Source organism: Arvicola amphibius, chromosome 3 (assembly GCF_903992535.2).
Source record: "Arvicola amphibius chromosome 3, mArvAmp1.2, whole genome shotgun sequence".
NCBI lineage: Eukaryota > Metazoa > Chordata > Mammalia > Rodentia > Cricetidae > Arvicola > Arvicola amphibius.
Window position 1 is genome coordinate 144528739 of NC_052049.1, and position 23306 is coordinate 144552044.

At 36.6% G+C, this 23306-nt stretch overlaps 1 protein-coding gene across 1 annotated transcript in view; it reads left to right on the forward strand.

Moving 5' to 3' along the window:
* The window catches only part of Hmgcll1 (3-hydroxymethyl-3-methylglutaryl-CoA lyase like 1), a 122064-nt gene that overhangs the window by 60670 nt on the left and 38088 nt on the right, over positions 1–23306 (forward strand). The window contains exons 4-7 of the mRNA XM_038323767.1: positions 1993–2088; positions 4285–4433; positions 10601–10664; positions 13071–13259. Coding sequence (XP_038179695.1) covers positions 1993–2088; positions 4285–4433; positions 10601–10664; positions 13071–13259 — 498 coding nt within the window. The remainder of the gene's footprint in view (positions 1–1992; positions 2089–4284; positions 4434–10600; positions 10665–13070; positions 13260–23306) is intronic.

A 23306-nucleotide genomic window follows, 5' to 3' on the forward strand; every position in this document is an offset into this window, starting at 1 on the left:
GTGTGTGTGTGTGTGTGTGTGTGTGAGAGAGAGAGAGAGAGAGAGAGAGAGATTTACACACACTGATTGATGTGTTAGAACTTTTGCTCAATATCTGCTGCAAGGTCCTGAGTTTAATACCTAGAATTAATAGAAAAAGAATTACTCTTTGAGTAGCTGACTAGATTTTTATAAAATAGTTCCATTTTGGCATGGGACATAGACAGAATCTACAATAATTTCTGAAATGGTCATCAACTTATTTCTGACATTTTGGGCTATGTATTCATGAAATACAGTATTTTCAACATTAATTATTTTGAATTTAAAATATTAATCAACTCTAAATGCACTGAAAATTTTTGATCTGTAGCTGGCATCATCAAATATCCAGTAAACCATTATTTCTTATGTGTAAATAATTTAGCATTTCTATCCCATTATTATGCAAATATACTTACATTTTTAATGAGTGAAAAATTATATATTATAAAATGATTTAAAAATAAATTTACATATGGTTTATTGTAACTGTATGGTCACTTGTTCTCTGTACTCTGGTTGTGGTTTTCTATAATGGTCTCCATCTGATGGAAAGAGACATTTCTCTGATAAAGGGTGGGACCGACACTTATCTGTGGGTATAAGGATATATATTTAGATTGTAGTTAGGAATTATGCTGATTTAGTGGGGTTGGAGGTTCTGGGACTGCAAGCAGGAAGGAAGAACTGCCTGCCTCAGTGGATGGGGGAGGGAGTGGGCGGGGCCTGTCTCTTAAAGGGATGGACTAACTTTTATACCACCCTAAGATTCATTTCTGATTCTGAATTTATTCCAGTCATTTCACTATTTCAATACCCATTCTCTGCCTTTCCATTGTCTTCAAGACAAATTAGTTCTGACTAATATAAACCCAATTCAAAGACATGCCACTGTGTATGGTCACCACCTTCCTTTATGACCATAGCCTCAAATTATGTGCTTACACTGCTGCCACATGCATCCTCTATACCAACCATACCTATTTTTTAGTTTTCTAGCTTTTATTACTATATAAAATGAGTTATTTGAGATCTAGGTGGTAGAAATAAATACATGTTGTATTCACTAAGTCTGTGAATTGGGAATTTGGCCATGGCATAACGGAGTGGTTGTCTTTATTACATAGTTTCTAGGATCACAGCCATAAACTGAACTCTTTGGGGCTAGAGTCATCTGAAGTTGCTTTAATCCAGATATAGGGACTCACCCTGGTTGTTGGCTTGGTGACTCTATTCATCTTCATGTATATTCTCTGTGGAGGCCTGCCTCATTTTATGGCCATTGCATAGGTGATTTGGGGCTTTCTCCTGAAATATCAGGTGTTTTCTTGTGTCTCCTTTTTATAACCTACTTTTAGAAATCACATAATATTGTCTCCACTATAAAAACACTTATAACTGTTCTAAATATTACTTAGAACAATCACAGTATACACAGCTTCAAATAGATGGGTAATTATATTCTATGTCTTCATCAACAGGAAAGAGAACTTGGGGAAGAATAAGAGACCAGAAATAGCATCATGGCTGATTTAAAATAACACATATGAATACATAATGTTAAAGCTATTAGTTCATAGTCCACTGTCATAAATGCACTGTAAGAAGGCATGACCTTCCTAAATCACATAGAAGTATCTGTTTAAAGGGGTGATTACAGAAAACCAGGATTTCTGCCATTTTCTTTAACCAATTTTCTTGCAGTCATTTGGTAGTTCAAGAATTAGACACTCATGATAGTATGGAGAATACATGGCAAAACACTTTGTATCTGTTTTCACAATGTTAGTGAGAAATACTTTTCCTTAGCTACACGTGAATACCACTTTTCAGACATTAATTTGTAGAACATGTTTTCTATGTAACTATGTTTCTATGTAACACATTTCTGTGTAACTCATGCAGAAGGCTAATCATGTGTTCGATACCTTGCTTAGTTCCATACTTACATATAACTATTATGTATTGAAGATGGCTGATCACACCGAAGTGATGAGAGGCATTCATCGGTCCCCAGGAGTTCGCTATCCTGTCCTTATACCGAATCTTCAGGGTTTTCACCATGCTGTAAGTCTACTAGCGTCTCTCTAAAATTGCCTTTATTGTTTTGAAGATCGTTGAAAGCTAAAATGCTGTCGTGTTCAATTCATTACTGCTGATAAACTAACATAAAAACAGAGATCAAGATTCCCCACGACATTGTTAGGACCTAACATGTTCCCCATATAGCTCGCTCGGTGTAACTATTCAAGAATTTGACAATAAAAATATAATTCTTTATTTTGGATGAAAATTTGAAAGTTTATTTTGTGCTTCCATATTAAGAATCTAAGATATGCTATATCTTAAACATTTATTGATGAAGCATTATAATTGTTAATATTCCTGAAATAAATGTTTTGTCAATATCTTGGGGCCAGTTTTTTGTTTCTGTGGATTCTCCTCTTGGCTTAAGTCATTGTCATTGCATCAGCTTCTAGTGACTTTCTTATTCCTCTTCTGTTTTATTTATTATGATTCTGTGTACTTTAGGGATTTCTGTGATTTAAATAAGAGTTTTAATGAGTATACATAAGCAAAGAGTCACATTACTTTTATGCAAAAACCTTTCCATATGTTCGTTGCTAAGATGTTCTGGTATATATTCCTTATGTAGATGAGTTTGAAGCTCTCCATCTGATCCTATGCTGCATGAAGATGAAGTTATATGAGTCTACTTAGCACATTACTGTTGGTGTATATGCTGTTAGAACTGTTTGTCCTTCATTTGATTTGATATAATTTCATGGCATGATATGTAGTGAGGGGCTGCGGGTGGCTTCCTGCCGCCCTGCTCTCGGCCACCGGCTAGCTTAAAACCTGAAATAACAACACACAAATTGTATTCTTTTAAACACTGCCTGGCCCATTATTTTCAGCCTCTTACTCACATCTTGACTAACCCATATCTAATAATCTGTGTAACACCACGAATGGTGTCTTACCGGGAAATATTCAGCACGTCTGACCTGGCGGCTGGCTTCATCGCATCATCATCTAAGTGAGCCGTCTGTCTCACTTAGGAGAGGTATGGCATCTGACTGAGCCATCTACCTCACTTCCTTCTTCCTGTACTGTCTACTCCACCCACCTAAGGGCTGGCCAAGGCAGTTTCTTTATTAATGAATGAAATCAACACAAACGGAAGACTCTCCCACATCAATTATAAAATTAAAGAGTATTGCTGTCATAATTCATTCAATGAAGAGAAGGTCTCTATCATAGAGAAAATATTCAGGATACATCCTAACATATAGTTTAATAACAGAATAAATATTGTCGTGGGAGTTGTGGGTTTATGAGCAAAGCATGGTGTAATAAGTTACTCACACCTGAGATTGGATGACAAATAACTTTGTGCTGCATTTGTAAAATGAGCCCAATAATGGTTACAGGAGGTTTTCAGATTACAAAAATTGCAGGCAAAGTTCTGTTCTAACATTTCTGGCAAGGAATTGTACTAATTATTTCTATTAATGAAATAGAACTTTCATTTAATTTGTTCAAAATTCACATTTAAACAGTGGAACAAAACTAAATGTTGGCAAAAGATAAATTCTTTTTCTTCTTAATGTATTAATAGGCGATCAGAGATGAGGGCATGTAAATCCTAGTCAGTGAGTGAGACATTAACATGACGTCTTACCCATGAATCTTAGAAATCTTGGAAGCTTGACTTTTAAAATTATTATTACAGTGGTCGTGTGTAGTATGGTGGTATTAATACAACAAAGGGGCAAAAGGAATAGACAGCAATATCTAAGTGATGAATTGGGAAAATATTTTCTGTTGGAAAGACATTCTCTGTTGGAATATAGGAAGAAAAGAAAAACAAGTAGTTTGTATTGCTCTCTTGCAACAACAGGTTTCAAAATAATCTTTTCCTAAAAAAATGCAGGCTTTAGTGGGGTACATGTTTTTCCCTCATAATTATGGTTAAAGTGTTTTGAGGATAACATGATGAAAGACAGAATTAACTGGTTCATCATCACTGTGTTCTAGGTGTCTCATAATCTTAAGAATATTGTAGTTTGTGGAATATTCTTGTTACTACAAAATGATTTTCCATTTCAAAACAGTGTAAGTGGCAAAAAGAAAGGAATCTGGCTTTAAATCTTAATGCAACATGAGAAGACAGACATGCCATTAGGGTAGTCCGTCTCCTGCTACCATTCACAAGACTTTAGAACATGTTAGCATTGGGCTGTACACTATGTCTTTCAGGTTGCTGCTGGGGCCACTGAGATAGCAGTTTTTGGTGCTGCTTCTGAATCTTTCAGCAAGAAGAATATTAACTGCTCCATTGAAGAAAGTATGGGAAGGTTCGAGGAGGTTATCAGCTCTGCAAGGCACATGGACATCCCAGTACGAGGGTACTCACGAAACCCAACTCATTGCATTAGTATCTGTTTTTAGAGTTCACTTACAAATCACCATTTATGAATATATATATATATTATGAACCATATTTATTTATAGTAATCATTGTGAGATTACATCCCATTAAGTATAATTACCATGTTTATAGCCTATGGAATATAGAATTGGATTGATACCAGGGGAGCTGGGATGTGAATCTGACATTAAGATTCAACTATCCAGATGTGGTTATGTGTTATATCAGACTCACATGTATCAGTAAATTAGAGCTGTTTCTGTAAAAACAGGTGTATTTGAGATCCTTACCCTTTGCCTTTTCATGTAGGAACTATATTGCTTTGGATCTACATTGCTGGCTTTCATTATAAGAAATGCCATTTAAGGGCAACAGAGGAGGAAAAATTGTCATAGATCAAAAAGCCAGTTTTCTTTTTTAGGAGTTTGCATGGCTGCTCTGAATTGAAATATCATGTAATGTCATTCCTGAATTCACTGTCCTGGGATTCTTACAATAGAGCCATGTGCAAACCATTAGAAAACAGTGTAGTAGAGAACAGAGACAGGAAGATAAGGAGGCCATTAGCATGGTGGAACCAAAGAAAGGGGGAAAATCGGCACTTGTTTTTGCCTGCTTCCAAGGTGAGAAGATGCAGCATAGATTTGGAGTTGTTCCTGCAATAAATTATTTGTTATTGAAGAAAGACAGTAGTTTGTTTTCTAATAATTATAAAAATATTCAGATATGATGATAATACTATTCATTCTGGGAAATGGATTTAACTGTACCTTGTAATTCATTTAGTTGAGGTGAGCAAAATCCATAGCGGCGGAATAATTCAACAATTACTAAGAGAAGATGTTTGGCTTAATGATCATCAGCACTGCAAATTTAAAAATAATAATAAAGCATGTCCAAGTTAGGATTTCTATTGCTGCAATGAAACACCATGATCAAAAAGCCAGTAGAAAGGAAAGAGTTTATTTAGCTTACACTTCTAGATCTATTGGAGGAATTCAGAACAGGCCCTCAAAGGGGGCTGGAACCTGGAGGGAGGAGCTGATGCAGAAGCCATGGAGGAAAGTTGTTTATTGTTTGCTTCCCCTGACTTGCTCAGCCTTCTCTCTTACAGAACCTAGAGCCACCAGCCCGAGGATGGCACCACCCATAGTGGGCTTGGCCCTCCCCCATTGGTCATTAATTGAAAACAATGTCGTGCAGGTGGATCTCATGAAGGCATTTCCTTAACTGAAGCTCCTTTCTCTTTGATGACTTTAGCTATGTCCAATTGACACACAAAACCAATCAGTGAAATGTTAAAGACATTTTGAGGAAGGAAGTTGTGACGATTGGAGTTAAGCCTAGGTCATTTGGAGAAGAAACAGACTTAGAGTATACCACACCATGTTTTCTATTGAAATTTATCTTCTCAACTTTCTACCATAAAGCTTTTTAAAAGTATCTAATTATCTTTGTAGCTTAATAGATAATTTTCATGTAAAGAGCTTGTAAAAAATTTAAATCCAAGATAATACACACCCATTGTCATAATAATGTATTTAAGGTCAAATTATATAACCACAATAAAAAAGAGAGATGGTCTATAAACCTTCAAATTCAAAGCAAAACTGGGTTGTTTTGCCTTTCTTACCTTTACAATAAAGGGCATACAAATGCCCTTGTCTACTTCAAAATGTGAACAATATTTGGAGGAGAGTGTTTCTCACTGGAAAGTTAAGGAAGCAGCATGAAACCGAATCAGTGGACTAGTTGTAATGTAGACAAATGTGGGCTTCCCAACACACTTTTTTTTCCTTTTATCTCAATTTGAAGTTTATTTCTGGATTTTCCAGAGGATTATTCATTTTTAGAAATACAACTATAGCAGTGTGATCCTTAATTGTTTGAGTACTTCATTTTCTTCCCTAACTTAGCACTGAATTTAAATATGATTCCATTTTTCTGTTTTATTTTTGTATTTTATTCATTCTTACACACACAAACACACATACACACACACACACACACACACACACACGCACATTTTGATCATGTTAATCACCCATTATTTCCAAATCCTCTTACCTCTTCTTCACTTTTGAATGCCTCTTCCAACTTCATGTCCTTATAAATGTATAGTTATAAAATAAAAAGTCTAATTCAAAGCATAAAACACGAAAGACCTGTGTCTGGCCAGAGTGATACAGGCTGCCATTTTACCTCTGACATTTGAGCTATGTGAGGCATAAGCATATTACTCCCTTGTTTACTAGGAGCCTAAGTCATTTATCTATTTTCAGAAGATTACAAAATGCAAGAATATATATCTGTGAACAGCGTCTGTGGCATTTATGCTCAACTTTCCAGAAAAAAAACTTAAAATGAAATTATGAGACTAAAGAATAAGACAAATTATTAATTAAATAATATTTAAAAAAACTCATAGATCTTATTTATGTTCAGAAAGCAAAGATAATTGTGTGATCTAATGTCTTATTCTAATAACTTGTTTTTATAATGTAAATAATATTTATTACTTAACTAGATGGAGGTGAGGCATCAGACTTCCTTCCAGTCACAATCAGTGCAGTCCTTATTTACCTTTTTACCTGTCAATCAAAAGCAACCTAAACCAAGTGTGCTTTGTTTCCAAAATATATTGCATCAGAAATACTAGTGATCTATTTCTTTAGTGGAAGACACTCACTGTAAAGGTAAAGGCCTTCCTTCACTATACAACATTTTCCAATTGGACGCTCAGTTCTGCTGAGCATCCAACTTTTAGAACAGCAACCTCCACAACTGCCAAGAACGAAGGGCAGTCTCCCCCAACTCTCACTTCAAGGAATGATTTATAGCCCAACACATTTATTCAAAACATCCAGTTTTCAACCTGAATTAGCCAAGCCATCTATCTAAATCGTGTTGCACAGTGTGTATGTCTTGCTCTTGTTGCTGCCTGAGGCTAGATGCCACACGGATTACGATCCTGACCTTGAAGGTGAGGGCAGCCTTATTGCGAGGGATAATGAGTCTCTGTATTCAGTGGGCAGCTTCTGAATGACTATCGGATGGCTTGTACTACACGGTTACCGCCCAGGAACTGGCTTGTGCGTGCATCACCACCTCCTAGTAGCAGAAGATGCTTATAAAGCTACCTTTAACCTTCCACCATTAAACAGGCCTAGATTTTGGCCTGCAAGAAAACTTGAAATAATTGTTCCTGAAATATGGTACATAAAACTAAAACTCAGACATCTGCTTTGACATATTTTTTTTTTCATACGTAGAGTGTTTACTTAGAGGTCAAAGGTTTATATTTCGTTGGAGGAGAGGCCACTTGTTTGTCCTGTCTGCCCAGAACCAAAATAACCACACAGAAAACTATATTAATTAAAATGCTACTTGGCCCCTTAGCTCTAGCTTCTTATTGGCTAATTCTTATATTAATTTAACCCATTTCTATTTATCTGTATATTGCCACATGGCTGTGGCTTACCGGCTAAAGTTCCCGGCATCTATCTCCTGCAGCTCCATGGCTTCTCTCTGACCCTGGCTTCCTCCTCCCATGCTATAGGCCAAGCCAGTTCTTTATTCATTAACTAATAAAAGCAACACATAGACAGAAGGACCTCCCACATCAATGTTTCATGTAAATGTATGTTACCTAACATCAGAGTAAAACAGGAGGCTCAGATTAGATGGATGATGGTCAGTCCCCCCTTTCTTTCTTCCTCCTTCCAACCCTCTCTCCATTTCCCCTCTTTCCTTCCTTCCTTCCTTCCTTTCTTTCTTTCTTTCCTTCTTTCTTTTCTCTCTTTCCTTATTTCTTTCTTTCTGATTTGTGTTTTGGAGACAAGGTCTTGTTACGTAACTGTCTTTCCTAAACTGCCCAGATTGCCCTCAAAACTGTATAACTCTCTTCCTGCACAGAATTATAGGAATGCACCACCATGCTTTGTTTTTCTTCTCTCTTTCTCATTTTATTAAAAATATTTTTCATATACTATATCAGATATAAACACAGAGACCAGAAGGAGTGGAGGATTTAATTGAGACATTCCTTTTTTTAAAAAAACTCTATGACTCTTTGTTCTTTGGAGGCCTAACACCAAGATCCCAAGTAAATACACATGAATCTTATTCTTACTCATGAATGTCCAGCTTTAGGTTGGCTTGTTTGTACCCAAGCTTTACTTAAGTTATTCCATTTACGTTTTGCCTCTGGGGTTTTACCTTTCACTGTTTCTTAATATCTTTTCTTCTTATTTCATGTCTTGCTGTGTGGCTAGGTCGCTGGCTCCTTCTTTTCTCACTCCTTAATCTTATTTTTCCCTGTTCCTTTTAGAGCTGAGTATTTCAAAATCTCTCAACCTCTGCATATTTTCTGGATGCTGGATCTCTGTTTTTGTTTCCATCTGCTGCAGGAGAAATCTTCTCTGATGATGGCTAAACAAGGTGCTGACTTATGAGTATAGCAGAATGTCATTAGGAGTCATTTTATTACTACATTATTTCAGTAGCACAGTAGGATATGTTTTATCCTAGGCTGCTGGGCTGTCTAGTCTCAGGTTCTTCATCACCTAAGCAGAGTCAGGAATGGATTCCATCTTGTGTGCTGTGGGACACACAAGCCAAGCTAAAGCTGGGCATTCACGAGAAAGAATAAGACTAAGACTCCATGTGTATTTACTTGGGAGCTTGTTGGCAAGCCCCCAAAGAACAATGTTCTTGTACCCTGTAAAGATTTGTCACTTGTATTAATTTAATAAAATGCTGATTGGCCAGGCAGGAGGTACAGGCTGGAGTGACCAGACAAAAAGTATAGGCAGGGTGACCAGAATAAGAGAATTCTGGGAAGAGGAAAGGCTCAGTCTGCAGTTGTCACCCAGACACAGAGGAAGCAATATGAGAGTGCCTAACTGATAAATGGTACCAAGACATTTGGCTAACACAGACAAGAATTATGAGTTAATGTGGATATAAGAGTTATTAAGAAGCCAGAGCTAATAGGCCAACAAGTTTATAATTAATATAAACCTCTGTGTGTTTCTTTGGGACTAAATGGCTGCAGGACCAGGTGGGACAGAAACCTCTGTCAACACTTGTGCATTGGACCTTAAGTCAAATCAGGTATTGTTTTGTTACTTCCATAAGCTTTATGCCATTATTGTACTAGGCTATCATGCAGGCAGGTCACCATTGAAGATCGAAGGCTTTGTAGTTGGGTTGGTGTTTAGTTTTACCAAAGTGTGGAGTACCTTCCTGTGCCAAAGATGATAACACATAGGGGTGAAGACTCTTTACAGGTACAAACTCAACTTCTCTATGTTTCTATTATTTGGTAATTTCATTTATCATCTTCATATATATTAGAAGTTTCTACTATATTAAGTTACGATACTACCTGTGAAATGACTCTTAATTTTATCCATCTCTTCCCATATTCCCTCTTTTGTCCCCATCTTCTCTCTCCTCTCCACTTTATCTTTCTGTTCCAGCCCCCTCCCTCATCCATCCATAACCATCTATTCTATTTCCTTTTCCTAGGGAGATCTATCTGTTTCCCCCTAGTCCCTTACCCTATACCTAACCTCTGTGGCTCTGAAGACTATATGTTGGTTATCATTGACTAATATCCACATATAAGTGAGTACATAGCACAGTTTTTCTTCTGGGTCTGAATTACCTCACTCAGGATGATTTTTTTTCTAGTTCCAACCATTTACCAGCATATTTCATTTTTTAATGGCTGAGTAATACTCCATTGTGTAAATGTATCACATTTTTTCATTCATTCATCTGTTGAGGGATATTTAGGTTATTTTCTATTTCTGCTGTTATGAATAGAGCATCAATGAACATAGTACAGTGTTTCTCAACCTCCCTAATGTTGTAACCCTTTAGTACAGTTTCTTGTGACCTCCAATGACAAAACTATTCCTGTTGCTGCTCCACAACTGCAATTTTGTTACTGTTATGAAGTATAATGTAAATATCTGATATACTGCACGGTCTTAGGTGACCTCTGGGAGAGGGTTTCCAACCATCAAAGGGGTCAAGACCCATAGTCAAGAACCATTGCTATAGCTTGATGTATTTTTGTTATTCATTTGGAAATTTGGAAATGAAAGATCATATTGTTCTGTATTTTCAATGTAGGTATGTGTCTTGTGCTCTGGGCTGTCCATATGAAGGAAGCATTACACCACAGAAAGTCGCAGAAGTAAGAAATATCTCCAGCCTTTACGGTTACTGGTAAAATTAGACAGTTTATTGTTTATGGAATTTTAGTAGCAGAGACCAACGAGAAGTATGGCTGGGAAATTTTCGCTGAAGATGTGCCTTGTTACTTAGCTAGTCATTTCATTTCAACATAAGCCTATCAGCTATAACTGTTTAAAGGTGGGTGATAACTGAGTCATGATTCAGATACTTTAAAGAGTAGCGAATTCTGTCTTGCTTGTGCATGACCTTAGCCAAAGAAACGCATTCCCAGGTCCCATCACAGTGTCAGACAGTTGTGCACACACATGTCATACTTACATAGAGCATGTGTTTCAGGGTTTCTGTTTGTTTGTGATCTTCATTACTATACAGGCTATGTTCCTAAGACAAATTTATGGGAATAGATTATAGTCATTAAGAATCTGCATATTGGCTTATTAAATCTACTTATTGTATCCTAACTCTTTCTTTACCAATAATTCTTATAAATGTATGTCAAATACTCTACTTTGGAAATTAGTCTAGAAACTTACTTGTAGATGAAGTATATTAATGTAAACTTTTGCTAAGACTGTAAATTTTCATATATTTTGTAATACAACACTGAAATAGTAAACGTTACATCATTAGTAAACCCCAAGTTATGTAGATTGAACTTTTAGTTGAAATAATTCCTTCCTTGCTCACTCATTGGAACTATGAAGATTACTGAAGATTTTTCAAATGAAGACTAGCTCATTAGGTCTTTTATTAAAGGTCCTTGGTTACAGAGGCAAATATATTAGGAAGTGATGAAGCTTAGGTTTTATATCACTTTACTTGCATCCAAGACTGTGTTATGCACCTGCACAGACCATTATACATTGTCTTTTTTAAAGGAATATTTCCAAAGGACTTGATTTGGGGCCTTAAGACTTATGTCCACCTCTTGGAGACACCAGACCATTTGTCCCCCTATTGCACTGTTCTACATGGAAGAGCTACATACTCATTTTTTTAAATCATAACAACTGGGGTGCTGCTGAAGCCTTGCAGACAGATTAGAAGTATTAAAAAATCACGATCAGCAGCCATGCTGCAGAGATCTTTGTGCTAGCCTAATACGTTTTGCAAATTTATTCTTTTCTTTCTGAAATGACTATTTGAAACATGATTACTTTTGCAGACGCTCAGCCTTCTTCACACTTAATGCCCCTGTTCTTTGCTTGCTCGTGGCACTCTCTTGAACATTTGACTTTTCCCTGCTTTGGAATGCTCTCTTCCTTTCACACTTCACTGGTTTGGAACCTACTAACCTTTGTGCGTGTGTGTACTTTTCCAAACATGTTTTAGGCTCTCCCCTCTCACCCTTTTCAAGCTTACTTTATCTCAAGGCATTCACACCCTCCTCCCCCCAACTTGATGGTTCTAGGCCAGTGGCCAGTGTCCTTTAGGCTCTTTGTCCAGAGTTTATTTTAGTTTGGTTTCTGCACATATCCATGATATTGACAAGAAAACCCAAACCAACAAACAACTGGTCCTGGTCCTCTCTGCTTTCTCATCAGTCCTTTCAGCTACCACAGCCCTGGAATAAGGTGATTCTGGACAAGCACAAGTTGAATAAACAAAATCCTTTATTTTATTTTGCAGCCATGCATGTCATGGTTATTGTAAGTATGGAGAGCATACTGTCAAGGCTTTGGAAAGCATTCTAGATGGGGGACATTTTGTTATCTTTATTCGGCAAATTAGTAATTGAAGCACCAGTAGATTATTCTCATGATCAACCCAGTATAGTATTAAAGGGATGATCTGGGTGAGAGCTAATAGTCAAATCCATTCTTGTCTGATTATAGAACCTCTGCCCAGATACCATGCTGTCTTTGCAGAGTCCTCACTGCTCTCTCATTGTAGTGTTGGTGGTTAGGCTGGAAGATAACTTGAAATTTATCTGATGTGAGCACCTTCACCCACAAGATAGAAAATTTAAGCTAGAAATAGTAAGTGATTGTTATTGCTAAGCTACTTAACATCAGAATTGAAATTACTGTTGATGTCTCATGACCTCTGATGTAATACCCAAAGAAACACTACTTCCTATGTAGACCTTCAATGCTTCTTTTCAATTACAGTTGAGAAATTTATGTGAAATTACAGCTTAAACACAAATAGATAGAATAGATGGGTGGGCATATATGAAGACAAACTTGAACAGACAATATAACAACAATTTCATTCAAAATATTGATCAAGGGTTTAAAACTTAAATGACCATAAAAGAGGACTGGTAAACTGAAGCAAACACTTTCCACGAGCAAACTCATCATCGCTGTAATTTTTTATCTCTAGGTGATGCTTACTCACAACTCACAGGGTTGGAATCAGCTTACTTAAATTTTCTTACCAGCGGTTTGCATTTCTGCAGGTCTCAAAGAGGTTGTATGGTATGGGCTGCTATGAGATCTCTTTGGGAGACACGATTGGAGTGGGCACTCCAGGCAGCATGAAGATGATGCTGGAAAGTGTCATGAAAGAAATCCCTCTAGGGGCTCTTGCTGTTCATTGCCACGACACATACGGACAAGCCCTCGCAAATATCCTAACAGCTCTTCAGGTATTTGTAGTCTCGTGCTATGGCATGCTATTCTATAGGCATGTACAGTTATCTATGATATAAGCATGTTGAGAGTTTTAGTGAAATAAATTTATTAAGTGCAAATCAAATATAATGCTTAAACAATATGTATTGTATAGTTTATGTTAAAATTCTATGAATATGATGTTTCAGCACAGCTACACACATGAAATATTTGTAAATGCTACATAATTTTTTAGGAAAATGGAGGTCTCATTACTATTTATATGATTTGGCCAAGTTGGTGGTCTTTAATTTTTAGAGTATAAATTCTATTAGATCTATGACTTCTAATTTCAATGTTTATGTACCTCAGCTATGAAATTTAATGCAGTTGAATATTATGACATGTTGAGAAGTAAAGACACAAAACAGTAGCATGTACTGTTGTGATCATGAAACAAGGGATCTTTTGCTAATTTGGTTGCTCTATGATGAATATATGTGGAGTGGGAGCAGAAACTATTTTATTAAAGCGTTTTTCTAAAGTTTGCAAGCTCACATTGCATGCACACACATGCACTTAGGAATTGAACGTAAAGCCTTATGTGTGCTAGGTAAGCACTCCCCACCACTGAGCCCACAACCTCGCTTTTAATAGAACTCTTTTTTATTTTAATCAAATAGATCCCTTTATATGGTTTAAGGAAAATATATAAAAAGTTAAGAGTATTAAGAACCACTAAATTATATGCTATTCTAAGTGTGATTATCTAAAGAATAAATTTAAATGATTTTATTTTAAAATTTTCTTAATTGTATGAAAAAATAGACTCATTTGATATCTGTACAGCTAAAATTTTGACAGAGATAATACTATTACAGCTTTGTTTTGGTAAGACTAAAAGGCAGTTTGTAAGACTGCAACATGTACAATATTGACAGATGTTTAGAGATGATGGGAGGAGCTTATTTGACTTGTGTTCTATATGTGAGAAGAAAAAACAATTACCTCATGATTTTTCAGGGTATGTGCTCCTGAACACATGCCTAAGCTTTAAACACAAGTCTGATATTTACTCATTATTTCTATATTTTCACATTATGAGTAGTAACTTATTTATATAATATGCTTATTAGTCTATGGATGGTAGTTTGGTTATTGGGGATAAAGGCTTATAGTGTAGAATCTCAGAATATAGACAAAAGTCTTTATTGTCTACCTGTTGATACTGCTTGTTTAGGTACTAGATATTTTTGTATCTATTGTGATTTTAATTGTCAAGAAAAGCATATCTGCAGAATTATAGCAATGTCATATATTGCTATTATTTTATACTTATATTAAATACTTAACACGCTTATGTAAACCACAAATTACACATGCAGTGGTGTGCTTCTGTGATGATACTACTGCTGAAAAGCTATGTCTCCAAGGGATCCAGTGGTCATTGTGGTGCCTTAATGTGATGATTAGCCATGTGCCTTGATGCTGCTGTGATCAAACATGTATGTTGCTAATATATAACAATACACCATCGAAGTCATGTCTAGTGCGTATAAATATATTGTAAACTTGGATATATAATTGTATAAATATGGTGTTTACAACTAGTATTGACAACTAAAGTATGCAAATATTTTTGGTTTATGTATTTTTTAAACTCTTTCTTCCTTTCTTTTCTGTGTGTGTCTTTGATGCTGGCCATCAAACTTGAGGACTCCTCATATATGCTAGGCCAGTGTTCTAATATTGAGCAGTAAGCCCAGCCCTACTGCTGCTTTACTTTTACTTCTGTTATTAAAAAAAAAAACCCACTTAGAATCAGTGCAATATTATGCTTGTACAACCTCATGTGTTTCATTTTACGGAATCAAGAGGCCATGCAGAGTGATCCACTCTGTGGTTTGTGTAAATACATTATATGATGCACAGTGATGGAACCTAGTCACAATGCATTTCTCAGAATGCCATTATATATGTTTGTACTTGTTAAGATTAACCTACGGAATAAGAAGAAATAATTCCCAGGGATGTGTGTGTTTCAAGAACATAAAAAATAATCACTGAGGCAAATATCTTGGGAAGATGGAGTGAGAGATTAGATTGAGGTTTAGAGAACTTGATTTGTTGAGTGGCATACTCTGCATTCCTTGCATATGTTGGGGAACATTGGAATCCCGTGCTGGTCATATAGGGGAACATTATACATGTTTTCATCCAAGCACGTGGGGAACATGAAAAAATCCTTATGTGTCCAGGACTCCTCAAAAGAACGCACTCTTAATCAAAGGATAAACAACAATGGCACGATTCTCCCCATGCGAGGAAGATAAGCATGCTTATTTTTCATGGCATTGACTATAAATGGAAGATAGATAGAAGTCCTCTCTTCGTGCATCATAAATTTTGTAGCCCTCATGAGTTGTGAGCTTGGCCTTACATTGAATTTGAAAGATGAATTACTTTCAAATACTTATGTATCAGTAGGACCCTTCATTTCTAATCACATTCTGAAAGGATTCTAATCTATTTCTGTTTAAGCTAAGCTCTTGGCAATTTGTATGTATTTATCAGAGAAGAGGTGGATATTGTAGTCCTCAGTAACTCCTTTTGCAGTATGTAAAAGCTCTAAGAACCTGTGATTATATATTCTGTCATACCCATTCTAATATCGATAAGCTCTATGTATATATGGAAGGCAGAAGATAGGAGGGATGCAAGATGGCCTGGGAAAGGAGTGCTATTCATCCAACTCCATAAAATCCAAGAACTTCATTTATAGTTTCAGTGTAAACATACAGATTAAAAAGTGTCACAGCAATTTGTATATTAAGAAATATATTGTACATAAATGAACTGTTGAGAAAATGGTCAAAAGCGGAGGTGGGCAAAGGAAGCTAATGTTTCAAAATTATTTATTTATTTTTCTTTTCTGTATATCAGTTTTAATTTTGTTTGCATATAGTTTGATAAAATATTGAAAACTAAAGGAAGACATACACTCCCACTTTCTGGTAACTGTGCATAATTCAGACAATCTTTCAGTCTTTTATAATTTTAAATTCATTGAAGACAGATGGGTGTGGCATTGGGATGTCTCTGGTCTTTAACAGTCCTACATGAAGAAAAATCTACCAGAGACTATTTTTAAGCCCAACTTTTAATGGAAATGGCAGCAACAACAATAAAAGAGGCAGGTTTAAATTTAGATAACAAGAAACAAAAATCTTGGAAAAAAAATCTTAAAGTTTCAGTGCAGGGGAAATGAGAGAGCCCAGCTTCATTAGGAACACAGCTAACCTTGGCTGCAGGAGGCAGCGGCCATACTTCATTTTAATGGAATCTTTGAAGTGGTTTCTAGTAAAATTTGTGGTGGAGGTGGAGTGGATATCATTTGCTTTAATTCAGGGGTGGAGAAACTGTTTGCAGTGTTCCAAACTAGAAGTTCCTATTAGGCGAAGAGACATGTACTAAGCAGAAACTTGGCTATCAGGGTAGGAAACAGAGGGGAGTGATAAAAGGAATGTCCCCCTCAGTCTGGAAAGCACAGTGGATCAGCTACTAGAGGAGCCTTTCTTGGAGTCTCAGGTTTTATGTGTCTTTTATTGCCTAAACATGTAACTCAGAGGACCACATGGGTATGTGAACATTAATAATTCATAATTATCAGATATTTTAATGTAGAGATATTATTCTGATTATAGATATAAGTGTGGGATATTTATAACTACTCAAAAGCAATAGAGCAAGAAAACGAGGTGATAAAATGTGCAATAATTTAGTAATGGAAGAAACATACATGGACCTATAGATGTGCCTCCAATTTTATGTAAAACCTGAGTTTTACTCCGTTTCATATTCCCCAAGTCCCTAAATAAAACACCAGTTTAACAAATTGGTTAATCTACTTAATATAAAACAATTGCTCATTTTTCTCTGTTAAAATGTTTTGAGCCTTCATAATTGGGTAAAGTAGGGTAAAAACGAATAAGATCCAATGCTACAAATAACAGTCACATGTTAATTGCTAGCATAGAGACAGAGCAGAAAGGCCAATATTTCTCATGAAGAAACACTACATGCTTTTTCTTAAATTTAATAGACCTCTAGCTAGTGTGCCTTTTCTTATAATGCTTTCCATATGTTTATTATTCTCTTTTAGAAAGACTAAATTATTAACCTAATTTTACATCAAAAGCATTCATGGTTTTATGTAGACTCTTACTAAACCATGTTAAAATGCCACCAAACTACAAGTTTTTCTTATTGTAATTGGTTTATGTGGTTCTCAAAGAGGATTTAAAGCGATTTCCTCTACTACCTAGCCAAGTCTTTCTCTTTTTTCACTTCCTACTTGTTACAAAGGATGTAATTGTGCAAAATTGAGACAAGTCACAGAATTTCCAGAAGAATTTCTTGATAATGGTACACTTGGTTGGCAAACTTGTGACACTCAATTGTGATTACTGCCTTAGCCAACACTATTAACTTTTAGTGTGTATCTTATTTAGAAGCAAAGAAACAGTGCAGAGCATTGGGTAGCAAATATATTTATAAATATATGCATTATATATTGCTCATTCATTTGATGCATTTTAAACAGCTAAGTAAACAGATATACAACAAATGAAAGGATGCGGGGACTTCTAGGGTAGGATGGGAAGCTTCTTCTACCATCTGCAAATAAGAAGGGGTAAGGTCACAGAGGAGAGCCAATATCATCACAAGGAGGGGGGGGGGAAGGGAGGGAGGGAGGGAGGGAGAGAGAGAGAGAGAGAGAGAGAGAGAGCTATAGAAGTTAAGAAGAAGTGACAATTCAGTTACAGATCCCAGAGGGGTAAAAAGTCACCACCAAAAAGTAGGAAATGTCCTGAGGAAGGTATTTAAGTAAAGGACTAAAGGACAAATACAAAACTTCACTATAGAAGACCAAGAGAGCCTCCTCCATCTCATCTAATTATTAAAAATCTAAGTGTGCAGCAGAAAGCTGTTAGACATGAGTGCTGTCGTGAGAAATCTATCAGAATAACGCAAAACTTCAGCAGAAAATTTCAGGCAAAGAAAGAGAGACAAATATATACCAAACTATTGCTGTACCCAGAATATTGTTTTTAAAAACTGAAGGAGAAGCAAAGACATTCCATGATAAACAAAAGCTAAAACAATTTACAGCAAACAACTAAGTCAGCCCTGCAGAAAACACACACACACACACACACACACACACACACACACACACACACACACACACCAAGAAGAGAGATAAAATCACAACCATGAAAACCTGGTAAGACTAAATCTTTTTTATTTTATTGTATTTTTAAACAATCATATTTTACATACCATTTCCAATTCCTTCTGCTTCCGGTCCTCCCATGCCACCTGTACATTCTCCCCAACCCACCCCCATTTATTCCTCAGAGGGGGTGAGGCCTTTCATGGGGAGTCAACAAAGTCTGTCACATCACTTGAGGCAGGACCAAGGCCCTCCCCCCTGTATCTAGGCTGAGCAAGGTATCCCTCCATAGGCAAGAATAAATCTTATTAAAAGAACAGATAGACAAAAAGAAACTATGGAGATTGAACGATATATTTTCGAATGTTGGTTGGCTACTAAAGACAATGGGAGAAATGATTTTTTTAAAATCCTAGCAACAAATTAAAATGAAACGTGAATAACGAAAACCTGTGAGACACAACGATGGCAGTTATAAGTAGGACGTCTTTATCTCTGTGCTAGTGCATCCTAAAAAAGATCTCAAACAATCTAGTCATGTATTCTTGGTCCTAGAAAAAGAAAACTAGCCAAACAAAGACTGACTAGATGTAGAGAAGTATGATTATCAGTGCAGAGATGCACTTAAAGAACAATACAAAGATCAAACAATAGAGAATTGGTTCTTTGAAAATAAGAGAGTCAACAAATGGTTTCACTAGTCAAAAGAAAGTGCAGTTTAATAAAAGTGGAGATAAAGCATAGGGTATTTCACAGATTTTGTCAGAGAATAATTAGAGAAAATTTTGGCCTATTTCAACATGTTGAAAAACATAGAATAGATAAATTTCTAAACACATGTGGCCTATTTAAACGAACCAAGAGAATGCAGATGACCAAACACAGTCTGAGAAATAATGAGGCTAAAGCAGTAATGAGAAATTTCACAACAAGAACATTTCTGGAACAGATAGATTCACTGCCAGTTTCTACCACTCCTCCAGGGAACTGACTCCAATATGATTTTTCCAGAAAAGCTCTCAAAAACAACAACAAAAAGAAATGATGAAGACAAAAAAAGGAAAAACCATGGACCAGTTATTTTAATGGATATAGATACAAAAATTTTTAATGAAATACTTGGAAATTTGATTCGATAGAACAATTAAATGATCTTATGTCATTATTAAGTGGGTTTTAATCCAAAGTTGCAATGAGGATTCAACAGATACAATATATTGTATCTCTTTATGGTAAGAATCTTAAAGAAACTAGGTGGGAAAGGACAGCCCCATATAGTATCGCTGTTCTCCTCAAAAGGCAGTAACAAACGGCCTCCTATGTTCTTAATTTTAGACCTTGTTTATTTGATTTTATTTTAAAAATTTTATTTATTTTACATACCATCCACAGTTCCCCCCCTCTCCCCTCCTCATACCTTGTTTATTGAGAGACTGCTTTATTATTGAACCCCAGGAACTCACCTGTCCCACTTCTCCAGGGCTGAGGTTACAAGACTTGCTACCAGGCAGGACCTCGTACCTGAGCACTGGGGGCTAGTCTCAAACTCCTGTGTGCTGGGATTCCAGGGATATGGTACCATATGAGGCTTCCACACTGCTTAATTAGTAAAAACAAAACAAAACAAAACAAAATTATGCCTAGGACCGTGATTTCACAAGCTTCTCTAATCTTCATGTTTCCCGAGTAATTATGTGTACTCCTCATAGCATAAGACAAAACCATTGAAAAATAATTTACTTAAGATGAAAAGTTATTAGTAGGTAGTTATTCTGTTTGAACATATTTAAAAATTAAGTCAGTACAACTTAAATTTATAAGCTGGGGGTAAAGCTTGATTCTTACATAAGCCTCCTAAAATGATTTTCTGAACAAAATGATGTGGCTGGAGGGACGGCTTAGTGCTGGAGAGCGCTTGTTGCTCTTGCAGAGGACCTGAGATCTGTTTCCGAAGCCCTTGAGAGATACCTTACAAGCATCTGTAACTCCAGGTCCGGGGGACCCACCAGCATCTGCACACATACAACAAACACCCACACATCACACATATACACCTAATAAAAATTAATATTTGAAAAGTAAGATGGAGCCGGGCGGTGGTGGCGCACGCCTTTAATCCCAGCACTCGGGAGGCAGAGGCAGGCGGATCTCTGTGAGTTCGAGGCCAGCCTGGTCTACAAGAGCTAGGTCCAGGACAGGCTCTAAAAAAGCTGCAGAGAAACCCTGTCTTGAAAAACAAAAAAAAAAAAAAAAAAAAAAAAAAAAAAGAAAAGTAAGATGGTTTTTATTTCTATAAAAATGCTTTTCTTATGTACCTATTGGGATACAAAATACCATACGGAAGTCAATTAGTAAATACTTTGATTCAATGAGCAACCTGAAATAATTCAGCATATTGGACCCAAGTAATTTGTACTGAAGAATCCGTTGCATGGTGAGGAGATTTATAAAGAACTGGAAACGTTGGCTGCTTCCAGGGAGGGATTCCAGAGCATGTGATTTGCAATTACCAAACTCTCTTACTGCCTTTCCAACTCGAATTTAACCTTCATGATACTGTGAAATTAATAAATACTGGTATTGTGCATTGTGAGGCTGCTTTCAAATACTGAGCCTTTTTAATCTAACACCGCAAATTGCTTTCACCTCATCAAATCGGGACTGGAAATAGTCTGGCCATCTATGAGAAAATTATCCAAATAATAAAGCTAAGATTCATGCTTATTCATGTATAAAATATTAAAATGTATTTATTTTAAACATGTGGATACCTTGAGAAATTTCTTGGGGAAAACTTTTTTCTGTAGGATGTGGAAACTATTTTTAAGACTAATTTCGTCAGGTTAAAAAAGAAGAATGTGGTTTAAATAGTGTGTCTGAGGACTACTTCCCTTTTACTTTGCTCTCACGGTAACTACAGAAAACTAAACAACGCTCATTGCTCTTGATATGATTTTGTTCCAGTAAGCGTCCTTGGAGACATTTGTTTATATAACCCAAACTTTCTGTTTTTAACTGAAAGTCGGAGCCTATACAAATAGATTTTCTGTAAAGACCAAAATGTATTTGCTTTTTCTTTTAAAAGTTATATATATATATATATATATATATACATATATATTTATATATATATACATATATATACATATATATATTCATGTGTGAGGATTTTGCCTGCCTGTATGTCTGAGCACCATGTACATGCCTGGAGCCTCTTGAGGTCAGAAGAGGGCATATGATCTCCTGGGACTGTACTTACACACAGTTGTGAGCTGCCATGTGTGGCTCCTGGGAATAGAACCCTGGTCCTCTGAAAGAGCAGCCAATGTTCTTAACCACTGAGCCATCTCTCCAGAACTCATTTCCTTTTGCTACACAGACATATTGGAGCACTTCTTGAAAATAATGTAAGAGTTTATACCCAGTGACCATTGAGTATATTAGTATGCACTTCCGCTGTAAGAAAGACAACATGATTTTAGAAAGATAAAAGATTAAGCCAATAAAGCATGAATTTTGCATTTCCACAAAATAAATCATTTTTATTACTAAGACATCAGTCCAATAAAGATAAAAATACAAGCCTGAGTCCATTCAATGGTGCTGGCATGTATGTTTCTAGGACTGATTACTTGGCTCATCTCTGGGGTGTAGTTATTCTTATTCTCACAATCATTAATTGCTTGTAAGCTTCATCTAGAGGGGGCTACCCTCTGCACTGGGATGCTAACCAGTGTTGAAATTGTTTGGGACTTGTTTAGGCAGGCCTGATACAGTCTCTGAGCAGACTTCCTGGTCCTCTGGTTCTTATCACATTTCTGTTTTCTCTTCCACTAACTATGTCCTCTGAATCTTAGGTGCGGGAGCTGTTTCGCAGCTCTAGCTGTAATGCTCTCCTCCTGCTATGAAAAGAAACTTCGTTGTTGAGGTACAATCTACGTTTATCTGTGGGTGTAAGGATACATATTACAATATAGTTCGGAATTAGACTGGGTAAGCAAAGCGGCAGTAGTAGGTACTCCTGTGGGTTCGTGCCCTTACCAGCTACATTTATAGTGTCTGGTATGATCCCCCCCCCCCCCCCCCGGTTAAGAGACTTTGGTTCTAATTAGACAGCTATTGGTTTACCACCAAGATACTATCTAGATAAATGGATGGAATTAGAAAATATGTTGAGTGATATAGCCCAAACCAGGAAGACAAATAGCATGCGCCCCTCTCATCTGTGATTCCTATCGCCCCTTCTACAGGTGGGAGTATTGTCCCCGGAGTAACTACAGAACCAGGAAAGTAAAAAAGGACTGTGTTTGGGAGAACTCCACACAGAGAAAGAGAAATAGAAAGATATAGGGGATATGGAGGGGAGAATGGGAAATGGGGAGGGAGCTTTGGGGGGGCATTGTGAAAAATACATAGGGAATCATTATTTTATATTTATCTAAAATTGTGTGTGTGTGTGTGTGTGTGTGTGTGTGTGTATTCTGGAGACAGAGGCAGGCTGATCTCTTGAGTCTGAGGCTAGCCTGGTCTACATAGTGAGTTCCAGGACAGCCAAAGTTACACAGATGAACTCTGTCTGAAAAAACATAACACCACAAAACAACAGCAACAGAACCACAAAACAAAACAGTTGATACTGAGAAATGGGGTATAAGAAACCTGTCCGTTTATCGAGCATTTGGAACTAGTTTGCTGGAGAAATGTGGAACATATTGGAACCATAGACTAGAGCATCTGCAGAGTGCTACAGGCAGAGTTAATGTGCAGTTCCAGCGGAAAAGCAAAAGAAAAATGCTGCTAGAAAGGCTAGCCATGATGACCCAGGCTATTGGGTTTCAGAGGAGAA